The sequence below is a fragment of the Trichoplusia ni genome, chromosome 7 (assembly GCF_003590095.1).
Source record: "Trichoplusia ni isolate ovarian cell line Hi5 chromosome 7, tn1, whole genome shotgun sequence".
In the NCBI taxonomy this organism is placed as follows: Eukaryota; Metazoa; Arthropoda; class Insecta; order Lepidoptera; family Noctuidae; genus Trichoplusia; species Trichoplusia ni.
The window spans coordinates 10,166,807-10,187,457 of NC_039484.1; the positions used below are offsets into that span (position 1 = coordinate 10,166,807).

Here is a 20,651-nt window from a genome sequence, read left to right on the forward strand (position 1 = left end):
TCTTTTCATCTCCTAATAATTAAAGTCTAATAGTAAGCCTTAACTGTAAGAGTTTCAGATATCAAACCCAACACTCATAAAAAGGTGCAGAACCTAATTTATAATCTTATAAAGGAAAATAAAACAATATTTAAAAAAAGAGTAATGTACTTATTTCTTTCCACATCGTCTTTTATTTACATTTTTATCTTAATAAATAAATAATCCTAGTTTACGAGTATATCACACTAATGACCTATTCAGTCTTATCGGCGACCTGTTCGGTCTTGTGCTCTTTAATCTCTTCTGCTTTAGGCTGCTCAACCTCTGGCATTTTTTCTTCTGCAACAGGTGCGTTCTCCTTTATCCCGCTCCCGCTGCTGTCGTTATTGACGTCACTACCCCCTGTTGATGAAAATACAATATTAATTCATTATTGCGTAAAAGCGTAGATTAAACGGTAACCGATTATAGTTAGCATAAACATATATCTGGATTTCGAAGTAACGGTTAATAAGAAAAAAATAAATATTAACTATCGGTTAAACCTGTTGTTATGGTACCGTTGACCCGAGATGTAGCGCCTTGCCAACTACAAATAGAGACCTGTTTTCTTCCGAGACACGTGAAAGTGACCTTCAAATGAAGATGCTAATTGACGCGTAAATAGTTACTCCAAACATATTGATCTGACAAATCTAAACGGGGAAAAATACTTATTATAAGTATACTTCAAATGAAAGAGATGTTTTGTTAAAAAACTTTAGACAAGAAACAATGATAAGGACGCTGACTTTAACAAATCCAAATATTTGATTTAAATAGATATCAAAGTGTCCTCTCAGTAAATGATTTATTTCTACCACATAATTAATCTAGTATTCTTAGACACCGCGGTGGCGTAATAGTGATTTAATATCAGGTTGAATATTGAGGTGGAGCCCTCAAATATTCTAGACATCTTAAAAAAATATGGCAAAGCAAGGCATTCAAGCCGGTATTGTAACATGGAACCTGCATATATTTCATTCCTTTTCTCTATGATTTTCTCAAGTGGTGCGATTTTAACCGGCTGATATTTACCTCAATATACCTTGGTACTCTACATAAAAAATCGTATGTAACGAAGTTAATCAAATCATCGTTGTGGTAATAAGATTCTAGCGTGTATTACAAAGCAGCTCGTTACTTAATGATACGGTAGAATAGATATCTGCTGTTACATACATTATTATACATACTTAGATATTAAACGGGTTAAAATACACACTTAAATACAGTAATAGTTAATACAAATACATAAAGTTGTTAGATATAAAAATAGCTTTGTTAGTTAGGTGTTAAGCTGATTAAATTGATCCATGATAACTGGACATAAATAACTGTACTTAATAGCTTCCATTTCAGACGAACTAATTAGAAATACAATTTAATTTTTGAGTGTTTGATTGGGATCATTGGACAAGCTGATACCATTTACATTGGTGTGCAAAATGACATGGATGTCAGCTTTACTGTTAGACACACCGAGCCACGGACCCCTGCAGGGATCGCGCGAACCGTCTTATAAACTGAGTAATTTTACCTCTAGATATTCCTTAGTTTTAGAGGCCACAGTTCTAGGTTCTAGTATTGCAAAAAATGAATTTGACGGAGCTAAGACATAAAACATAAATAAGTTATAAAGTACATGGTGATTCCTCATAGAACTAATCTTTAGTCAAAATATAAAATTGCGAACACATAAAGCGTGACAAACAAATAGTTACACACGGGACACTGAACCTCGACGTCGGTACCTGAACATTTGTGCCCACAGTATTAATGGCACTATTCACTGCTGTGCTCACTGTAGCGGCAGTGCCATTGATTAGAGCACCTATAGTGCCTATCAGAGTACTCACGAAAACCCCCCATGCTGCCACTGTAGAGAATTTAGAGTGTTTGTGTAGAGTTAAGTGTAATGTAGAATTGAAATCCTTTTTATAAAGTTTATAGAGTACATATAATATTATTTTCTATATAAATAGATAGTATTGTGTAAGAAGTTCTCATGCAAATGTATAAGTATTTAAAATGTCGAGGTAATACAAGTATACAGTAATTGTGACTCACCAGTGTTGGGGCCGCCGTGACCGCGGTCTAAGGCATTGTCGTCCTCCTGCTGTGCTACTACAGCGGGTTTCTCTTCCTCGACCCTCTCCACTTCTCTAGGCTTCTCAGGGTTGTTAACGTTTTGGACCTTTTGTACAGCGCCAGCAATTCCTTGGGTAAGAGGATTGTTGAGGATAAGCTGTCTGATGGGACCGGCGGGAGTGACGGCGTCCGCATGGGCTTCACTCGTTGCCTCTGACGGATTAGGACTTGGTTGGGCCGAGGACGCTGCAGCAGGGGCTGAAGTCGGTGCAGGTTGTGGGCCTGGAGTTACTGGTCTAAATTGGAATAAGTTTGCTATGTTTTGTTGGGCAGTTTGGAAAGCTTGGACGAATGGTCCTGAACCAGAAAAGATCTGTCCTGGAGCTGGCGTCGAGAAAAATGCTATACCCTGGTTAATCACTTGGGTCGGATTAAAGAAGTTGGTAAACTGGTTTTGGAGACTTTGCAATACGTTAGTCGGTGAAGGCGGCGCAGATGTTACTGGTGTGTCTGCCTGCACTCCTGCTGGAAGGGCTGTCGTCGTGGAAGGCTGGGCGAATGGGTTTGGCACATTCCATTGTGGAGTCTGAGTGAAGTTGCTAATCAGTTGAGTGATGTTACCCAATGTGTTTCCAAAAGAAACTTGCAGGGATTGGATGTATTGGGCTACGGGGTTCTGTACCCCAGCAGCGGCAGGCGGAGCTGGTGCGGGAGCTGGGTTGCTTTCACCTGGCTTTTCATTTTCAGCCTTCAGAGAAGCAACTACTTCAACACCGTCAGCTAAAGTTTTGACCCTGTTGTTAAACTCATTTCTGAAAACATTTAGACCCTTTTCAATTTGGTGGAAGTTTGCTTTGGTCTGCTCAATACCCGGCTTGTTTATATTGGTACTTTCTGAATTCAAATAATTCTGAACGGTTCCGTTTATTTTGCTGAGCTGATCAGTAAATCCTTCACGCAGAGACTTGATACTTTGTTGTATGGTTTGAAGTGGTTCGTTGTTTTCTATCACTTTTTGGATTCCATCAGTAATACCTTGGAGACTTTGTTTCAAAAAAACCTGTGCATCGCTGACACTTTTCTTAAAGTTTAAAATAGTTTCCTGCTCAGCTACATAATATTCAGGGTTTTGTGTTTCATGTTCTTGACGCTGAGGAGGACCTGGATTCCTCAAATCAGGGGTTGGTCTATCGATCTCTTCGGAATCGTCGGCATTTTCAGGAGTTTTGAGCGCGGCTTCAGCATTCTCAACGATGACTTCGACGGGGATTGCTTCAGGTTTTGTGCGCAGCTTGTTCTCAACATCCTTAATGGTATTCGCCTGGTCTAATAGTTCCTGTTCACTTGATGAAATTTCTGGGGTTTTGTCTATGTTTTCGGGAGCGATATCGAGCAGCTTCTTGTCAGCGCTGAGCTCGGGGATGGAGGCGGCGCGCGCGTGCAGCGCGGCCACGGTGACCAGTAGGAACGCGTACAGTCTCATGCTTGGTCTCGCGGTGTACTAAGGCCGCCGGGAGGGGCTCCACATTTATACGACTGAGGTAACGGTGCTCGGCCGCCGCCGCCGCACATAGTGTTTACGCTTTCCGTGCGTTTGCTCCGCGCTAAATGTATTTGTCATTATTTGTATTTAAATTGCCTACACGAGCCATTTTGTTATCTCCTTGTAAATTAAAAGTTAATCATGTTTTAAGTGAAATTAATTTAATTTTCTTATTGTGTAAGTATATTATACACTCGATCTTATAAATTACCTTTTTATAAATAACATAACTGAACAAAGGTTACTTATACGTATCACAACAACATTAACCTATACCTTGACAGCAGGCTGTATGGATACACTTAATGGCGGCCTGTGAACTGATGCCGCGGAACTCAACAACATTGTTAAAATGGAACTACTATAAAAGTAAATATGACAATAAAAATAGTTTTCTTTGTAAATATAACTTGTACGGACAAACATTTCAAAGATCAAACTTACTATTGTTATTTGATACTTTCGTTTTTTAAAGGCAGTTAAAGTAAGTACTTAAGGCATTACATACAATGGCGGGTCAGGAGTCATGAGACGAAAGTGCCGAAGTAAAACGAAAGTCAACTAATGCCTAGCGTCGATAACAATGGGCGATTGACAAATACTAAGGACTAGGATACCGACTCATGCACCTATCGGCTTAAAGTTCGGTGACTGCCTGCTTACTCATTCTAGGGCGATATATATTAATTTTTAACTGACTTCATAAAGTAGCCGTTTCTCAATTCGTCTGTATTATTTTGTTACCTTATTAATTAGGACTGCATGAACTAATTTCGTTGTTCTTATTTTCATTGAAAGTGAAATAACTGCCATTAGGTCTCCTAGACATTTATTTTCATCAATTTCGGAATGTATATTTTTTGATATTTGAAGTCGGTTGTATGTCTCTGTTGTTCAACCAATAGTACCTACTCGCAATACACATAAAGACCTGTAACAAACTGTGGTCTGCATCTTGTGGACTAAATCATTGCAATTATTAGTCATTATCTGTCCAGTGTCACGTATCAGCGGTATCAGCCTATTTTTCTTTTTAAGCGACTTCCGTACTAAGAAACTTATCCCTATACGTATCCCTGTATCATGAGAGATACGAAAAGGTATCTGTAAAGGAGGCTCCTTAGGTATATCCTGCGTTAGCTTAGTAAGAATATGTAGATTTCAATAACGAAAGGGAAAATTCCTTTGCCATAAACATACTCCCACATTAGAACCCTCGGTGCTACGATTCCCCTTGCTATTTATAACTCCGGCTGCTGGACTGAACCCCGCTCCCGATACCCGTCAAACCTGATTCGGGAAGCCTAATGTGCGACTGGCGGAGATATACGTAAGATACCGACAACCTGCGGCCATTACAAGAGAGCAAGTGTGCCTTCAGTTGTGATTATTATGTAAATATGAAACATGTAAGAAAATCGTGGGAGCCAAATTACTGAAAGCTACTTTTTTTTCTTGCAGCCAAAGGCGAATCTAGTTTTTTTCCTTCAATTCGACTTTATTTTAGAAAATTTTAAACGCTGTAGGTTCCTGTGCTCTATCGAAACCGATACTACCTACTGATGCCACCTCTAATAATAGATGATGCGAGTAGATCTCTACTTGCTCAGTTCACAGCATATTCGTTTCAGATACAGCCTCGGGCCTCGTTAGCACACAATAAACACGAGACGTTCGTTACTCCGTCATACATACATTGTTCAGGATCGTTACCCATTAAAGCCAATCGTAAATTGATGATGTTCGGTAACAGCTATTTACACTTGTAGCAAAGTTAAATGGGAACGTGGATCTAGTTTTTAACCCCGACTGTGGCTACTTATGTCGCAATTTGAGCAAGCCTTGTGTTTAGCAGTGGTCCGCCATAGGCTGCATCAATTTAGATACTGATTGTGACTTGGAACAGTGCGTACATCAGATTTGTAAGGACTTATTTTAGAATGGAACTCATCATCTCAGTCAACGAAAGATTTTAAATTTCAAGAAGTGTAAATGTAAAATTGATATTGGATACGAGGAAAGAGACAATAAAAAGACAAACAACTCAAGTCATGCATACTTTCGTGGTCAACGGTCTCCGAGCACCGTACTAATGTAAACCAGTATTGGAGGTATTAAACGTTCATAAAACAGATTTAGATAATTTTATTCAAATTTATGCATGCGTAAAGTTTCATAAAATATTTGTTTAAGCCTCGGGAATTTCCATTCCGTCGATACACATATAGGTTTGTGTTGAACGGAATTGAACCGACATAAACTGAAAAGAATTAAGGAAAAACAAAAAGGGTTTCGATTTAAGAACTGACTGACAAAAATAAGACCATTCGGGATCTATCTGGAGTTTCAAATGGACTTGCCTACTACCCAATGTAAGACTTAGGTAATTCTAACGCGGCCATTTCGACAATGAACTATGTAAATCTTAGACATTCTTCATATTTTCAATATCGTTATGAAGTCAGTACAAGTTTTGAGATGAGAGATAGAGATGTTAATGTTTATCTTATCGTTTATTCTACTTTGGTCCCTGCAAAAATGTATTACTCATATGATTTTAGTCTTTATATATGGGCGAATATGAAACTCGCTATTTATTCCGTCCAGGTGCGTAATTCCGCAGTCTGCAACCGCAGAAGTCATTCAAGTAACCAGCACGCGTGAGTTACGAGGCGTCTAAACAGACCGTTACTATCACAAACATGTATTTGACAATTTATTTCCTTCCACAGTTTATGGTCTACTAAACGAGTGATTAGCTGTGGGCAGCGCCGGAATATTAATAAAACAAGTAGTTCCGAAACGATCTAGGCCAATGTCCCAACGGTTATCTGGCTTGCCGTCCTGATGCAAATTATTATAGTAACCTACGCTCTTAGAAAGTAAATGTGCCGTTTGAGTTGTATTTATGTGTAGTTAACTTGTATATGGGTTAGTGTGAGGGGCGCGTGCCGGCGCAGGTTGGGTCGAGCTGCGTTCTCGAAAGGAGACGGTTCTCGAATGCCTGTGATTCCGCTCCGAGCAGGCCTGAGAGTAGTGCTTGTACTTGTGCACACAAGCATAGTAACACTTCACCTACCGAACAGATACAAAGCTATTAGCTTCTCGTAGCTCAGTCTGAGTGACGGCTCGTGTGTCACCCGCCGCTGCTAGGCCGACCCCTTTCCCTCATTTTGTTGTATTCGCAAGACCAACTGCAAATGTTTTTGTTTCATTATCATGTCACTGTGTCAGCTTAGAAGGTAAAACGAAAAACGTATCGAAAGTACATATTGGTGCAGTTTTGTGCGCGGATAGTACGCGGATGAAAAGGTAGCCACAGAGGCATGACGACACAAAATTAGATTTAGGCATCGTTAAAAATGTCGCGCTGGAGAGGATGGAGAGGCCTATGTTCAGCAGTGGACAGCTATAGGCTGAGATGATGATGATCAATCATCGTCATAATCAATAAGAAAATAAAATAAAAGTATGTTTTTAACAACCAGAGGCAGAGGTCTGCCACCATGTCTTAAAGTATGCTTAGGGGAGAAGGCAGACTGAACTAAATTTCACAAAATAGCTGTTAGGAATTTGTGAAAGAAGTCATTTGTCTATTTCAAACTACAACCTAGTTTAACAGATTAAGGATATTGATATATTGAAAGTCTTACAGTTGAACACTTAGCTAGTTCTAAAGCACACATGCGCATACAGGTAGAATATATTCTATTAAACAAACGTAAATCAACTTTAATGGCCTCGTATTTAAATATTTATGAGATAAATATTTCCCTGTTAATGAAAATCAATAAAGAATAACGGTGTCACTGGTTTTATGACTTAAAGACCAGCGTTTATTTAAATCTGAGATTTCTAGCGGTTCTAAACTACGTTTAATTACTTTTTCAACATTTTTTTGTGTTGGCAACATGTCGCCTTGAGGGACATCGCTCTAGAATTAGATCGCTCCACTATAATACATAAGCGGAATTGCCTTTTGAGCTTTTTCGTATTTGCGGCCGATACTGTTAGGCGCTTTTTTAATAACCTTTAGCAATAGAATAGGATGTATTTATTTACTCAGGAACAAGGTTTTACAAAAAGGTGGTTACAATAAACTTCAGAATCTTTAATGTTAATATAGTAGTTTTTATCTCTCCATTTCATCACTCTATTTCTGATGTAGACCTGACATATGAAGTTGCATATTTGCTAGGGGCTTAGTAACGCAAATCCTCAAATTATCTACATAAATAATATTGATCTTAGAAAAGAAAAACCAAACTTACACGAACTTCTCTGGGATTATAAACTTGTTCTAATATTTACGTGAGATTAGGTTTTAAGTTTTATGATCTGATGATGTTCCAGATCAGATATATCACCTTTTTGTTATCACGTCTCGCGGTCGTTGACCCCGTGCAAGCTGCAGGTACTAGCGGTACCGTTACTCGGAGCTGGCACTTTTTGGAACCGCTTTTTATTTCAACTGGCGCCGTCACATCCGATTCGGATGAGACTTCAATTGGAATTCAGCTAATAAAGCGCTTTTTGATGTTGTTTTATTTATGGCAATAGAGTATATCTACTGGTTATTTCGTTAAGAATTGGAGAAATGGACTGCGTGTGTGTTGTTTACTTCCTGACAGATTTCTTGTTTCCCAAACTTTTTGTAATCCCAATACTATAACCCTAATAGTAATATAATTAGAAGCAATAAGAAAATTAGCAATAACATAATAATGAATAGTCTGCAGTCTACAATTTTTCTTTTGTTTAAACTTAGTTACATTTCGAAGACTCTAAAAGTGGAATTCCTCATTTCTCAAGATGGATACTTACTTAGAAAATGCCATTTATCTCACTTGCGTTCTAAAATCTTGAGACGTTTTTCAAAAAGAGATCTTCGCGGTACAAGAATTAAATTTTATGATGCAGGAGACGTTTTGAAGAAGTAAACAATAATTTATTTCTAAAGATACATACCTTACTTCCAAGTAGCTTATTACATTACACCTCTTACTTCAGCTTGAAGCTGGTTCCGTCTCAAAGGACCAGTTGTTCCGTTACTTGGTTCGCGGGTCACCGCAGCAAGCGCGTGCTACGTGCTGTGCACTTGACCAACCTGACTACTGATGCACGGCTTCCTAGGACAGTACAGGTATCACATAGGTGTACTTATCTAAAGGACTTCTGACTAATTTGTTTACACGTCAGTCGTTTGTTAAGTGGTGATAAATCGATGCTATTGGTGAGGCGACGTAATAGTTTGTTAACAAATAAAATATGAGTATATAAATACATGTTTTCTATAAAGGATATCGTTTTAATAAATTGTAGTATCTTAACTTGGCCAGTGTGGATTGTCTAAATAGCGCCTAATTGTAAGAGGACAAATTCAAAAAGCACCTAACAGCTTAAGGACCGGAACGATTTTATAAATCATCGCAAGTTATAAACTATTAACAAAAACATATCCACAGCCTAAGTGAAAATAGTTTTTAGAACATAATTCCTACATTTCCTACCAGCTGAAATGACTTGTAATGTGATAAACAAATTAACACACAGTTTAGCTTTTCCCGGTAACTTTATGCAACTACTTTCACTGAAAACTTTCTTTCAGTTATCACTGTGTGCCTTCGAATTAGTTTCTTTTTTTAAGAAATATGGCGAGAACATTCAACGCAACATAAAAGCGGGATGAAAACTATCCTATGTAATCCTGGTTATAAATTGTCTGTGTGCCAAGTTATGTTTAAATCCGTTTAGTGGTTTTTGCGTTAAAGAAGAACAAACATCCATACATACAATTTTTTAAGTTTATAATATTATTAAGAAGTAACATATGGGAGGCCCCTTAACTACTTATTTTATTAACTTGTTATAGTGAAAACAGAAATACATCATCTGTGAAAATGTCAACTGAATAACTCTCTCGGTTCACAAGATTCGTCCTGGGGGCTTAGACAAAGTAACAATTTAAAAACGATAACGAAGTTCGACAAGACTCAACTGTATGGGATTGACATAAGCCGCGTTAAATCACGTGGCCAACCGTCATCGTTATCGCAAGTTGGTAGACAATGTAATAATTCATAACGAAATCATAACCAAACGAATCGTCATCGCGTTTGTTCCTTACAAATGTGTAGACAAAACAGATTTAAAAGGATGAAAGCGAAGTCTACTATTCACCCTATTTGCTTACTGAAACCTAACATTTTGCTCGTTATCTTTGTAATACTTAAGTAAAATCAGTAGGTACCTAAATTACTTCTACATTAGTTCAAGATAAATATTTTGCATGGGAATTGCTCTTGTGCGACGACATATTTTTTTGAGTGAAGTAATAAAACAATGTAATTCCGATCAATTATAATTGTAAGATGTGTTGTAACTATATAAACTTTGTTCCGCAACTTACTTAACTTTTGAGTTCCTTGAAAAAAAAAGGTTAACGTAAATATTTTCGTATTCAGTCTACGAAAGCTGTTTCTAAGTTGTTTAATGTGTGTTTGTGTTGAGTATTATGAGTTTAGTATTGATAAGAGCTGTGACGATTGTGAAGTGTTGAGAGATGTACCTACTAGTAGCAAGCATAGGTCATTGCAGGTAATTACTTCTAAAGCCGTGAATTTGCCTTGGCATTCCTCCCGTCTTATAACTAGGCCGTCTTATAACTAGGCTTCAAAGTTAGTCAAGTATTGTAATTATTTTATCTTTATTTAAACATTATACTATAGAGCATAGACATTATAGCGTGCCGTGTAATATGTATAGAACAACTACAACTTTAAGGAGAACTTTCACACTTCCATTTTTATTATAGTTCTTTCGATGATTCACAACTTGGCTGTAGCTGAGCGCCAGGCGCAGGTGCTTACGAAATAATACATAGTTAGTATAAAATATGTTTAAAACGTTATTTATACTAATGAAAGAACAGCGTAAATAACCAGTTTGGGTGGCTATCATAAATAGTACTACGGCTCCAATATCTCCTTCGTAATTTGAACTATGTTAAGATAATGAGTCAATAGTCAAAACTGAGAACAAAGAGTCGCTTTATCAAAAAAAGAAGATACTATTAAACAGATGAAAAGGAATAAAAGGGAATGGATATAAATATTATAAGAAGCAAGTAATTTAAAATGAAAAGCAAGTGTAAGCCTGGAAGGCAAGATATAATTTAATAGAGTAACGTACAACTAGGTGCAAACTTATCGACTAGTAATGTAGGTGGGATGGTTAGTACCGCGCCCTTCGGCCCTTGTTCCTCACGTGGTTGGCCAGGCACAGGCCGAACACTGCTGCTACCAACTGGAAAAATGCAAAAATACCATGATAATGTTATATAAGACGATGTGGTAGCTTAAACGGTGGAATTGGTTGTAAAAGTTAATCAGGCGTTTGATACTATACGGTTGAGACGGTTTGTAACATATTCGGTAGTCTTTACGTTACAAAAGGGTTTAATTTGTAGAAGGTTTTAATATAGGAAACCTTGCTTAACCGCAACACGAGAACTAGAAAACAATTAATCAAAAATGTCGTTGACATGTCCTGATGGGACCGAAACCCCAAATTAAAATAAAGATTAAAAAAAAATTAATCAAAAATGTGGTCCTTAGAACAACTTAACTAATATGGATATTATGTTATACTATTCATGGTTAAATATGTCAAACAGAATATATTTTAACATATAAGATTACTATAATCTATCATATCTAGATTATTTTGTACTTTACTATTGATTTTTACTTCACTTTATCGATGCGCGCGCAAAATGAAACAGATCAATCCTCAATTTAATATGACGAACAGATAAAGGAAGATCTATTTAAAAAATCAGGTTACATTACAAAAACCACACAATTGTTTTGCTCTTTTAAGATTAAGACTCGATCGAAGTAGGTTATCTCTAAGATTACCTAGTTGATATACACTCAAAACTGATTAACAAAAGAATAATGGCTCCAATGAAAGTATACATTAAGTTGAATAATGCTTATCAAAATCCCTTAATTACTGATATTGATAGTACTTTATAACCGAGCGAAAGTATGTAGTGTTACAAAGTATTATAATATTGATATAATGAATATATTACTAATTCACTGAGTATAAATTATTCCTTCTTCAAAATTAAGATTTGTATGATAGTTTTTAACACCGTATTCTTATATCCATCCAAGTCCATCAAACCAAATTTCCGTCCTTTGCCTTTTCGGTATAATGTACGCGCAAAATGTTCAATCCTCTATATCAGCGTTAGCAACTCACCTCAATAGCTACAACAACGATGGCGACCACTCCGATAGCGAGTCCGAAGGTGTGGAAGAACTCCTGTACGGTGCCATTGCAGCCAGAATAGGCGTTGATAGGCGTGCAGGGTGTGGTGGCGCAGCACGACTCCGGCAGATTCATGCTCAAGTAGGACAGGCTGCCGTTAGGACCGCAGCAAGAGAACTAGAAACACACGAGTAGTTCAATCAGATAAGCATATTTTGTCGCATCCCAAATGTGGTACTTATGGGACCTTAAAGTATATAAACATCTTCTAATATATAAAATTCCCGTGTCACGATGTTAGTAACCGTACTCCTCCGAAACGGCTTTACCGATTTTTACCAAACATTATATGAGTATTCAGTATGTCTGAGAATCGGCTACTATCTATTTTTTATACCCCTAAGTGATAAGGGTTGTCCACCCTTTATATTTTGTCTCCACTGTGATCATCGACTGTTAGGCGGTACGTCGTTCGCCGGGACAGCTAGTTGAATATAATTTTGAACAGGTGCCTCAGTAATTATAGCATGAGTTGTTCTTTGGCTTATCTTAATTGGGTTTTAATTAGTCATATCCAATGCATTTTAGTTATAATTATACAAGTTGTTGGCTATGTGATGCTATTCAAAGGTCAACTTGTATTCAAGTTTTTCATAAATTGACAGTGGTTCAATGGTATAGCTAAAAGAACGACATCCTGATTCGTGACCAAGAAACCGAGCAACCATGGATTAGTGATATTATATAGGATATTGTTGATTGGATTATTATTAAATCTATTTGTCAGGCAACGTGTAAACCTTTAATATTATTATCAGAGTTTTATTATAAACATCAATGACAAACAATAAAAAATCCACGCTTATCACAAGTTTAAATTACACTCGATCTCAAATTACTAAACGAAATAGAATCCGCACAAACATCTGCACGCGTCAGCTTGGTGTTTCGATGATATTGAAATAACATCGGAATGAAACCAGCTGTGCAAATTTGGACTGCATGTTATGCCAATTGTTTTATTTTCATGTCAATTCTTTGAAAATAAATAAGTTAATTGTATTACTTATTGTTATACAGAATAGAGAAATGGTGAAATGTTGAAAATCAAACTAACTGTGCTTTTCTTTAAAACGATACCCTTGACATTAAAGTTTTCTTCAAATTATCCTTGTCACTTACCGTCTTTTCAATCTCTTGGAAAGAGACCTTATCCCTGCTGAAAGCTTCGTTCAGCCACTGAGGAACTTCAGCTATAATGTCGTCCAGCTTCACGAAGATCAGGATGGCCAGGGTCAGCTTGATGATCATCAAAATCAGCATGAAGATGGAGTACTGGAAACATGAAGTGATAATTTATAACAGTTCGTGGAATGTAGAATAAGGTTGCATATTCTTCTTAAGTGCCACTCATAACTTGAATACACTTGAGTTACAATTATTGATTTAAATATTTCAATTGTTGTTTTAAAGATACTCTAATTTTTTCGCTCCAGTGCTTCAGTGTTCGGAAAGGCACGTATGAGCCATGTACATTCTGTTCAGTACCATAACATGATCATGCTTGATCTTCATAAGGTCCTAAAATGTCTTATTTATCAATACTTCAGGCGCCACTTATGGGAAAGTATCTCAAGAAACCTCAGCTTTCCTTTGCCATAAAATTATTATCTTTAACAATTAATAGGAGGACTCACAGTGACGAGCATGCAGTTGTTCTCCCGGATGGCACCGCAGCAGCCGAAGAATGCGATGAGGAAGACTATGCCGCCCACCACCATGGAGGTGATGGGCGCGGTCTGCAGACTCGCGTCCGCATTCTCTATGACGTTGATGATCTGCGAGATCTGCAGCTGCACCGCCACGCCGATACCCAGCAGGGCGAGCCCGGCCAACTGAAATGTTACAAATTCAAATTAATATTGTGTCATCAGCAGCATTACTCCTCCGTTTATCCAGTCGCCAAAGAGTGTCTGAGGCTAAGTTGCCGATAATTATGCTTTCCTTCGGCAACTTGTCATAGATGAGGTTGAATAAGCTTCAGGCCTTGAGCATGGAGTCGTAAGTTTTATTTTCATTTGGTGCCCGATTGGGACCGAATCGACGTTAGAACAAGTGTAAGTTTGCGTTGCGTTTCTATTACCTTAGCTATGTTATTTGAAGTGGTTTTTTTTAAACTAAACTAATTTGGTAAATCTATTTTATCGATACCTTTATTTTTGCCCTACGTAAAAAAGCAATATGTCTCGCTAAAAAACACACATAGAAAGTTTCGCTCGGCTCCTGAACGACATATAGTCGGTTATCAGTAATTGGAACATTATCTCCGGCCTGCAGGCTACGAGTTATCTTATCAAAATTATCGCAGTTTTAGGTGCGACGCGCCGGTGGCCTCATATCCAACGGTTTTATAGCTATTGCGATCTATACATTAGAATATAGTTATAGTATTGTTTTCTCATAATGAGTATTCGATAACGGGGATTTGATAAGCTATTACTGGTTTAGTTCGGCTTACTAAACCTTTTAAGATATTCTAGAGACACGAGTAGAGCATGTCGTAATCGTCATAATCTAGATAAGAGAAGGCTTTAAATGTTTTTCCTTAGGAACAACATGTCTACATCCAACTGCTAATTAATGAAATAACAAGCCGAGGTAATCAAGCCATCGAGTGTTCGTGTTACTTGAACAATTATCATGAATTTTATTTGAGTATACCAAAAATGTACGTGGTAATACCGCCAGCATCAATTAAGAAAGGAAGGAAGAGATTCACTATAAAATCCGTCAGTTTTAGCTTTAAAAATACGTCCCTGATTTTTCTAATTATTTTCCTACAGTATCACGATATGTTGGCAATCGTTATTTGTATTTTTATAAAAACAATAATTAGGGACAAGTTAATATTGATTACGATTTCACTGTTGTGGTTTTGTTCCAATTATGTCGCGACAAATAATAAGGTTATCCTTTATTTGTTATTGTAATATACTTGCGAAATCTACACTAATATATAAAGCTGAAGAGTTTGTTTGTTTGAACGTGCTAATCTCAGGAACTACTGGTTCAAATTGAAAAATTCTTTTGGTGTTGAATAGAGCATTCATCGAGGAAGGCTTTAGGCTATAAACCATCACGCTGCGACTAATAGGAGCGAAGATACAATGGAAAATGTGAAAAAGAAGTAGGACAATGAAATCGCGGGCAACGGCTAGTTATTGATATAAGATAGGACGGTAAGGTGCATAGATAATGATATTAAGGCCTAGAGACGATTCATGGAAAAATCTATTAGACATCAGACAGTCCTATAGGTTGAAATGTATTTTATTTTAAATAAATATATATATTTGTTTGAACAGCAAACGATCGGCCCATGGGGCCAGGTGCAAGAGTTCTTTATAAAACCTCGCAAAGCGCTTGGTCGACTCAACACGTGATCAGAAGTCTGGTCTTTTCTTTGCACATCTAATTGGCATTGCCATTCAACGTGGCAACCTTCTGGCAATGTTTCCCGGCTTCGACAGAAATAAAGATGACTTTTTAATGCAAGTTTAGCATAACACTGTTTATTCGTCAGAGTTCTGTTAATTGTAACTTTTAATATTCATTAAAATCAAAATTTAAAACAAATAGATATAAGTGTGAAATGTGTATTTGAAAATTGCAAACATGACTTGCTCTTATTGCTGGTGACCTTAGAAACATGCTCATCATTCGAGGGTCAAACAGAACAGCTGTCCTGCATTGTGGGTCATTACTTCCATATAGAGTCAGAGGCCACACCTGGTCAATGCGTCATATCTCTACATACAATCCGTACAATGTTTTTTTTAACATTGTTATTATTTGATATCAAAGTTTCGTCTGTTTATCGCAATTGGAAGAAACAATATAAGTCAATTATGACTTATTTTTCTAAATTCAAAGCATGAATAATAAACATGAGTAAAATTACTGGTATTTTATTTGCGTCAGTGGTACTGATAACTCAAAACCTATTTAGCAATACTACATAAACATTTAGAACTTTTGTTATTCGATTATCTCTCTTATATATCATGTGATATCTTCAGTTGCGAGGATGCCCAGTCTTTTGAAAGGCTAACATGACAAGACCGAAACATGAGTCTAGGTAGAGACCATCATCCGGTTCGGAAAAGACATGAACAGCAATGCACAGAAGATAAAGTACTAGTTCGTATTACGAATTATTATACTATCACCCCTAGCAGTCCCACTGCATGTTTCTCTGTTTCATAGGCCGCGGACAAAACACACCAACAAGTTTAATATAGTTTAACTCAAGATCGCATTACCCTCATTAGTACACAATAACTGCATATCCAATGTACAATAGATCGTAAAACCCCTTAGAAAAATGAACAATACAATAAAAGTTAAAGTAGTGACATTATCATTATGTTATATCTATATTACATAGTAAATAGGGAGGTCAGGTAAGTCGCTAGGTCGACAGATATCCCTAACATCTTTTGGAAAAATTACATTCTTTTAGTTAAGAAAAACGTATCCCGAACTAAGGAATTTAATCCTTATGTCGTGGGTTCTTTACAAACATTCACGTCACATGACACCCATACTCAGGACAAGCATTCGTGGATCACAAAAATACTTGTGATACGCGGGCATCGAACTCGCGACATCTCGCGCTCAGTGTTTACTGAGCGCGGCTGAACTGCAGCCTTCTAGGGCATGTAGGAGATAAGCCAACAGATGTAATCATGTTCGTAACTGACCACACTTCTTTGTATTTACATCACCTGTGACACAAACAATTGCTGTTAACTAAGTAATATTTTCAAATCCTGCATTAAGCGATCCAAATAGTTCACAAGTGGACAAAATAACACCCCGATGTCTCACGCTGTGTCATCGATTATTATCTTATCGCCGGTGTTGATAGCATGGCTATATGTTATAAACAGGTTATATAAACATTAGCTCCAACGAATATCCTTACAATCCCTTAAGTATACTTATTTTGTAAAGAGGAATGTACTTTATACCCCTACTCGGATAGCGTGAGGAATGCAAATAAGTAGCGTAGCATAAATCAGAAGTTTGTTTAGGTCTTTTATCAAGTTGTGTAAGATTACTAACTAGACTAAGGACTAACTGTTATATGTCCAAATAAATTGTTGAAAATCTACAGGTCAATTCACATCGTCAATTCGCATCCACGTATAAGCTACTAAGCGGGTAGATAGAAATGCATCCAAGATTGGGTGCGACTAGATAAGCAATGATATCACGAAAATATACGAAATTAAATTCAATCAAAATGAAACCTTCTGCTCATTCGTGTTTACGTATGTATGTATTAATGCACTTCAAATATATAGAATCTATATTTAATAACAACGCCCATTTTACTAAGCGCTTCAATAAAAGGGTATTTGTAGAAAACTCTGCAAAGTCAAGACAAATAACGCGTCTACTAACATTGTGAAAGCGTTTTAAAAGATCATAAAATTCGTTCTAGATGATCTCATGTTACTTCAAACAAAATTGTAGATACACTATCCAAACACAAGCGACAATATGCACCAATTTAAATAACGAAACATCGGTTCGCTCCAAAAAAAAATTACAGGCCTTTATTTCTCATACAAGTTGGTAAACACTTACCGCAAAAACTAAATTGGCGAAGAAGAGGATGTACTTCACAAGAAATTCACCACACCCCATCTTGATTGGGTATTAATTTAAATAATAAATTAAATGTACACGTTCGCTCAGCGCACTGCGTGATCTAGCACTGTACAACACAAGTCACAACACACCGTTGTGACAAACACACCTAGCGCAGATAACAAACGCACACAACAAATTGAATTTCCGTAATCGCTAAAGTAATGTGCATTTTATTTCGGGATCTTGATTGATTTTGTAACAAAACTTATACTTATAGGAACTTTAAACTGTTATAAATCTATAATAATAGTCTAAATAGTTCCTTATTTTAACATTAAACTTCTACCTTACGTTTTATATTTAGGACCACCGGCTTTTGTATTTATATCTAAGGGCGAATGGATAGCTATATATTTGTAATGTACTGATCACACCTATCCTATTATCTTCACGCTATTAGTTTTCGCTGAAAATGAATAATAAATACTTTATCGATCATTCATTAGTTAAGATTATGTGTACTGAGAATGTTAAGGACAGAATTAAAGACAAAATACTAGTAAGTTCTCAAGGAAAAAGTACATGAAGATATTTTTAGACAAACTGCAGATAAGGTACTCATTGAAATCGAATCGCAATCATATCATCATTCTACCATATAAACGAACGTATTTTATACTATAATTTATTAATACTAGATGATGTTTTGCTTACATTCATTTTATTTGCATGCACTGAATGACTAATACTAGAATACTAAATGCCCTGTAAATAAGCTCAGAAAAGCGTTTCGAAAGATTCAACCAGGGCCACAGTTCCGCTATTTATAATGGCCGATGAATGAACGGAAATAGGATTAAAATGACAGTATTCGTTCTCCCCTAAGCATTTTTCCAATGCAATATTTGAAAATTCAGTACGGGGGGAACACTCACATTGAAGACCCAATTATTGCGTTGGCAAAATGCTTAGGAGAATACGAAAAATGATAAATTTAATCTAATTACCATTCTTTCAACAGCCATTGTAAATAGCCCTGGGCCCCGATTCTGCTCTTTTACAATGGCCGATGAATGTCTGGCAATTGGATTAAATTTAAAATTATTCCTATTCTCTTAAGCATTTTGAAAATACAATAATTGGAAGTTAATTGTATTGACCTTGAGTGTACCGTCCCATACTAAGTTCTTAATTATAGTGTAGGAAAAAATGCGAAAGGTGTCATTTTGAGCCCATTTTCATTCATTCATCGGCCATTGTAAATAGCAGAATTGGGGCCCTGTTAGAGTTATTGTTTTTCGAGATTGAAGGAACTCTATGAGGAAAAAGGGTTTCCCCGGATAAAAAAACGTTCGGTCTAATATAAGTACTTGTGAACTTAGCTAACGCTTCTTAAAAAGTCAATACTTCTAAGAAACTACGTCACAAACATTTACTAAAAACAAATGAAACATCGATTTGATTCATGCTTGTAGTTTAATATGAATGACTGTCAACTGTTACTACAAACATGAAGTTATTGCTTTCGTAGTGCGATTGGGTGAAGAGGACAGGACTATCTGTCTAAATAACTTCGTCCCTTTCTAACACTAAGTGCTAAATGAAGTTTTTAGAGTATAGTCTCGTTATCTTGTCAGCTATCTTATCTTTCCGAGGAACACATTTGGGGCATTACGTTAACGGATATGGAACTGACGGTTTACCTACAATGTTTTTATTCATTACTTACATTTACATTCCGAATACTTTGGTCCGAAGTATTGTTCATTCTTTTCTTTTGTTGTACGATTCGTTCCCGATCGGCCTAGTGTAGTCTCAGCAAAAGTCCCTTAAACTCTACATATAAGAACTTACAGCATTGAACAATTTTTCAGTTGTTTATATGGAGGTAGATATTTTACCCAATATTCAATTCCGTAATTTAATAATTAATTAAACTTACGCAATGTACTAAATACGGTATTTCAGTCTGTGTCCAACCACAGACTTGAACTCCCTTGGTAACTTGATTTGAAACATTTAAATCAATTTGAGATTTTGTTTTTTTATCTGTTTATTCCAAATAATCTTGGGCGTTCGTAGGTTTTATTGTAACATTTGTTTCTAACAACTATAATTTATTTTTACTAACCTTATTTGGAATTTAATTTGTAGAAGGATCCAATTATGGTCTCTTGTAAAATGACCCCTGCCCAAATTTCGACTTCTAAGAAAAACAAAGTGCCTGAAATCAAGGCATTTCAAGTTGCACAGAGAGGCACGGACGGAATAAAATTGCAAGACTGTATCAAAAACTGTTAAGGAAAGTAAGAACATGAATGAAGCTAGGCAGTCCCTCTAGCCAAGCAACATTTATAGGCTATCGGTAACATTTACGATTGCAAATTTATACACAATGAAATCATATTATTATATTATACGTAATAAAAAAACATGACAAAACGCAGATTGGGTAGAGAGGCAGGACACTAAGCGAGCTGTGATGACCATAGATATAGTTAAGTAGTATCTGAAAGATGACATAGACGCCGAAATCGCGAAATATACAAATAAAAAATTAATGCAAGGAGAAAACAGAAAAAGGGAGGCTTATAACCAACAATGGGCTATTCAAGTCTGATGATGATGCATATGCAGCTAACTATGGTACAATCCTTTCGATCGGCCTATCACAAAGAAAATCACTACTGGAATCTCTTATAACTTCAAAGAACTTATTTAAAACAACTAAACGCCGCAGAGCGTGGTTACCCAATCACCAGTAAACAGCAATTTTCTTTTAGAAACAATGTTGCTATCATGAAATAGCCAGGCGCTTACCATCCGACGAGGAAATTATGACGAAGTGCTTTTAAAATACCTTTTTAATCTAAACAACTTGATTCAAACAATTTCCCCGTGGTTATTATAAGCACGCACTGAAACTTAGCTAGTTAAAAGAGCTAGTTTTTTAGTCTGAAGTTATGAAGTCCCTTTTATGGTAACGTGAATGTAAATTCGTGACTAGGTGCCTGGGTGTAAACTATAATCATTGTTGTTTCTTACTTTCATT

The 20,651-nt window shown here is 36.6% G+C and overlaps 2 protein-coding genes across 2 annotated transcripts; both read right to left on the reverse strand.

The window, feature by feature from the left end:
- Positions 1–129: 129 nt before the first annotated feature.
- LOC113495682 lies at positions 130–3,985 on the reverse strand. The gene is made up of 2 exons (XM_026874553.1): positions 2,095–3,985; positions 130–384 (listed from the first exon to the last, which is right to left on the reverse strand). Exons 1-2 carry the CDS (start codon positions 3,596–3,598, stop codon positions 236–238), a joined length of 1,653 nt encoding a protein of 550 aa, XP_026730354.1. The 5' UTR covers positions 3,599–3,985; the 3' UTR covers positions 130–235.
- A 6,823-nt stretch (positions 3,986–10,808) lies between these two features.
- LOC113495786 (23 kDa integral membrane protein-like) lies at positions 10,809–17,737 on the reverse strand. The gene is made up of 5 exons (XM_026874724.1): positions 17,594–17,737; positions 13,636–13,833; positions 13,121–13,273; positions 11,930–12,115; positions 10,809–10,963 (listed from the first exon to the last, which is right to left on the reverse strand). The coding sequence occupies exons 1-5, from the start codon at positions 17,651–17,653 to the stop codon at positions 10,892–10,894; spliced, it is 669 nt and encodes a 222-aa protein (XP_026730525.1). The 5' UTR covers positions 17,654–17,737; the 3' UTR covers positions 10,809–10,891.
- Between the last annotated feature and the right edge of the window lie 2,914 nt (positions 17,738–20,651).

Excerpts from the sequence above, each read along its gene's own strand:
- LOC113495682 (XM_026874553.1), bottom strand. The coding sequence starts at position 3,598 with ATGAGACTGTACGCGTTCCTACTGGTCACCGTGGCCGCGCTGCACGCG. Across the intron at positions 385-2,094 it reads TCACGGCGGCCCCAACACTG|GGGGTAGTGACGTCAATAAC; the intron begins GTGAGTCACAAT and ends TTTCATCAACAG.
- LOC113495786 (XM_026874724.1), bottom strand. The coding sequence starts at position 17,653 with ATGGGGTGTGGTGAATTTCTTGTGAAGTACATCCTCTTCTTCGCCAAT. Across the intron at positions 13,274-13,635 it reads ACAACTGCATGCTCGTCACT|TACTCCATCTTCATGCTGAT; the intron begins GTGAGTCCTCCT and ends TCATGTTTCCAG. Across the intron at positions 10,964-11,929 it reads TCGTTGTTGTAGCTATTGAG|TTGGTAGCAGCAGTGTTCGG; the intron begins GTGAGTTGCTAA and ends GCATTTTTCCAG.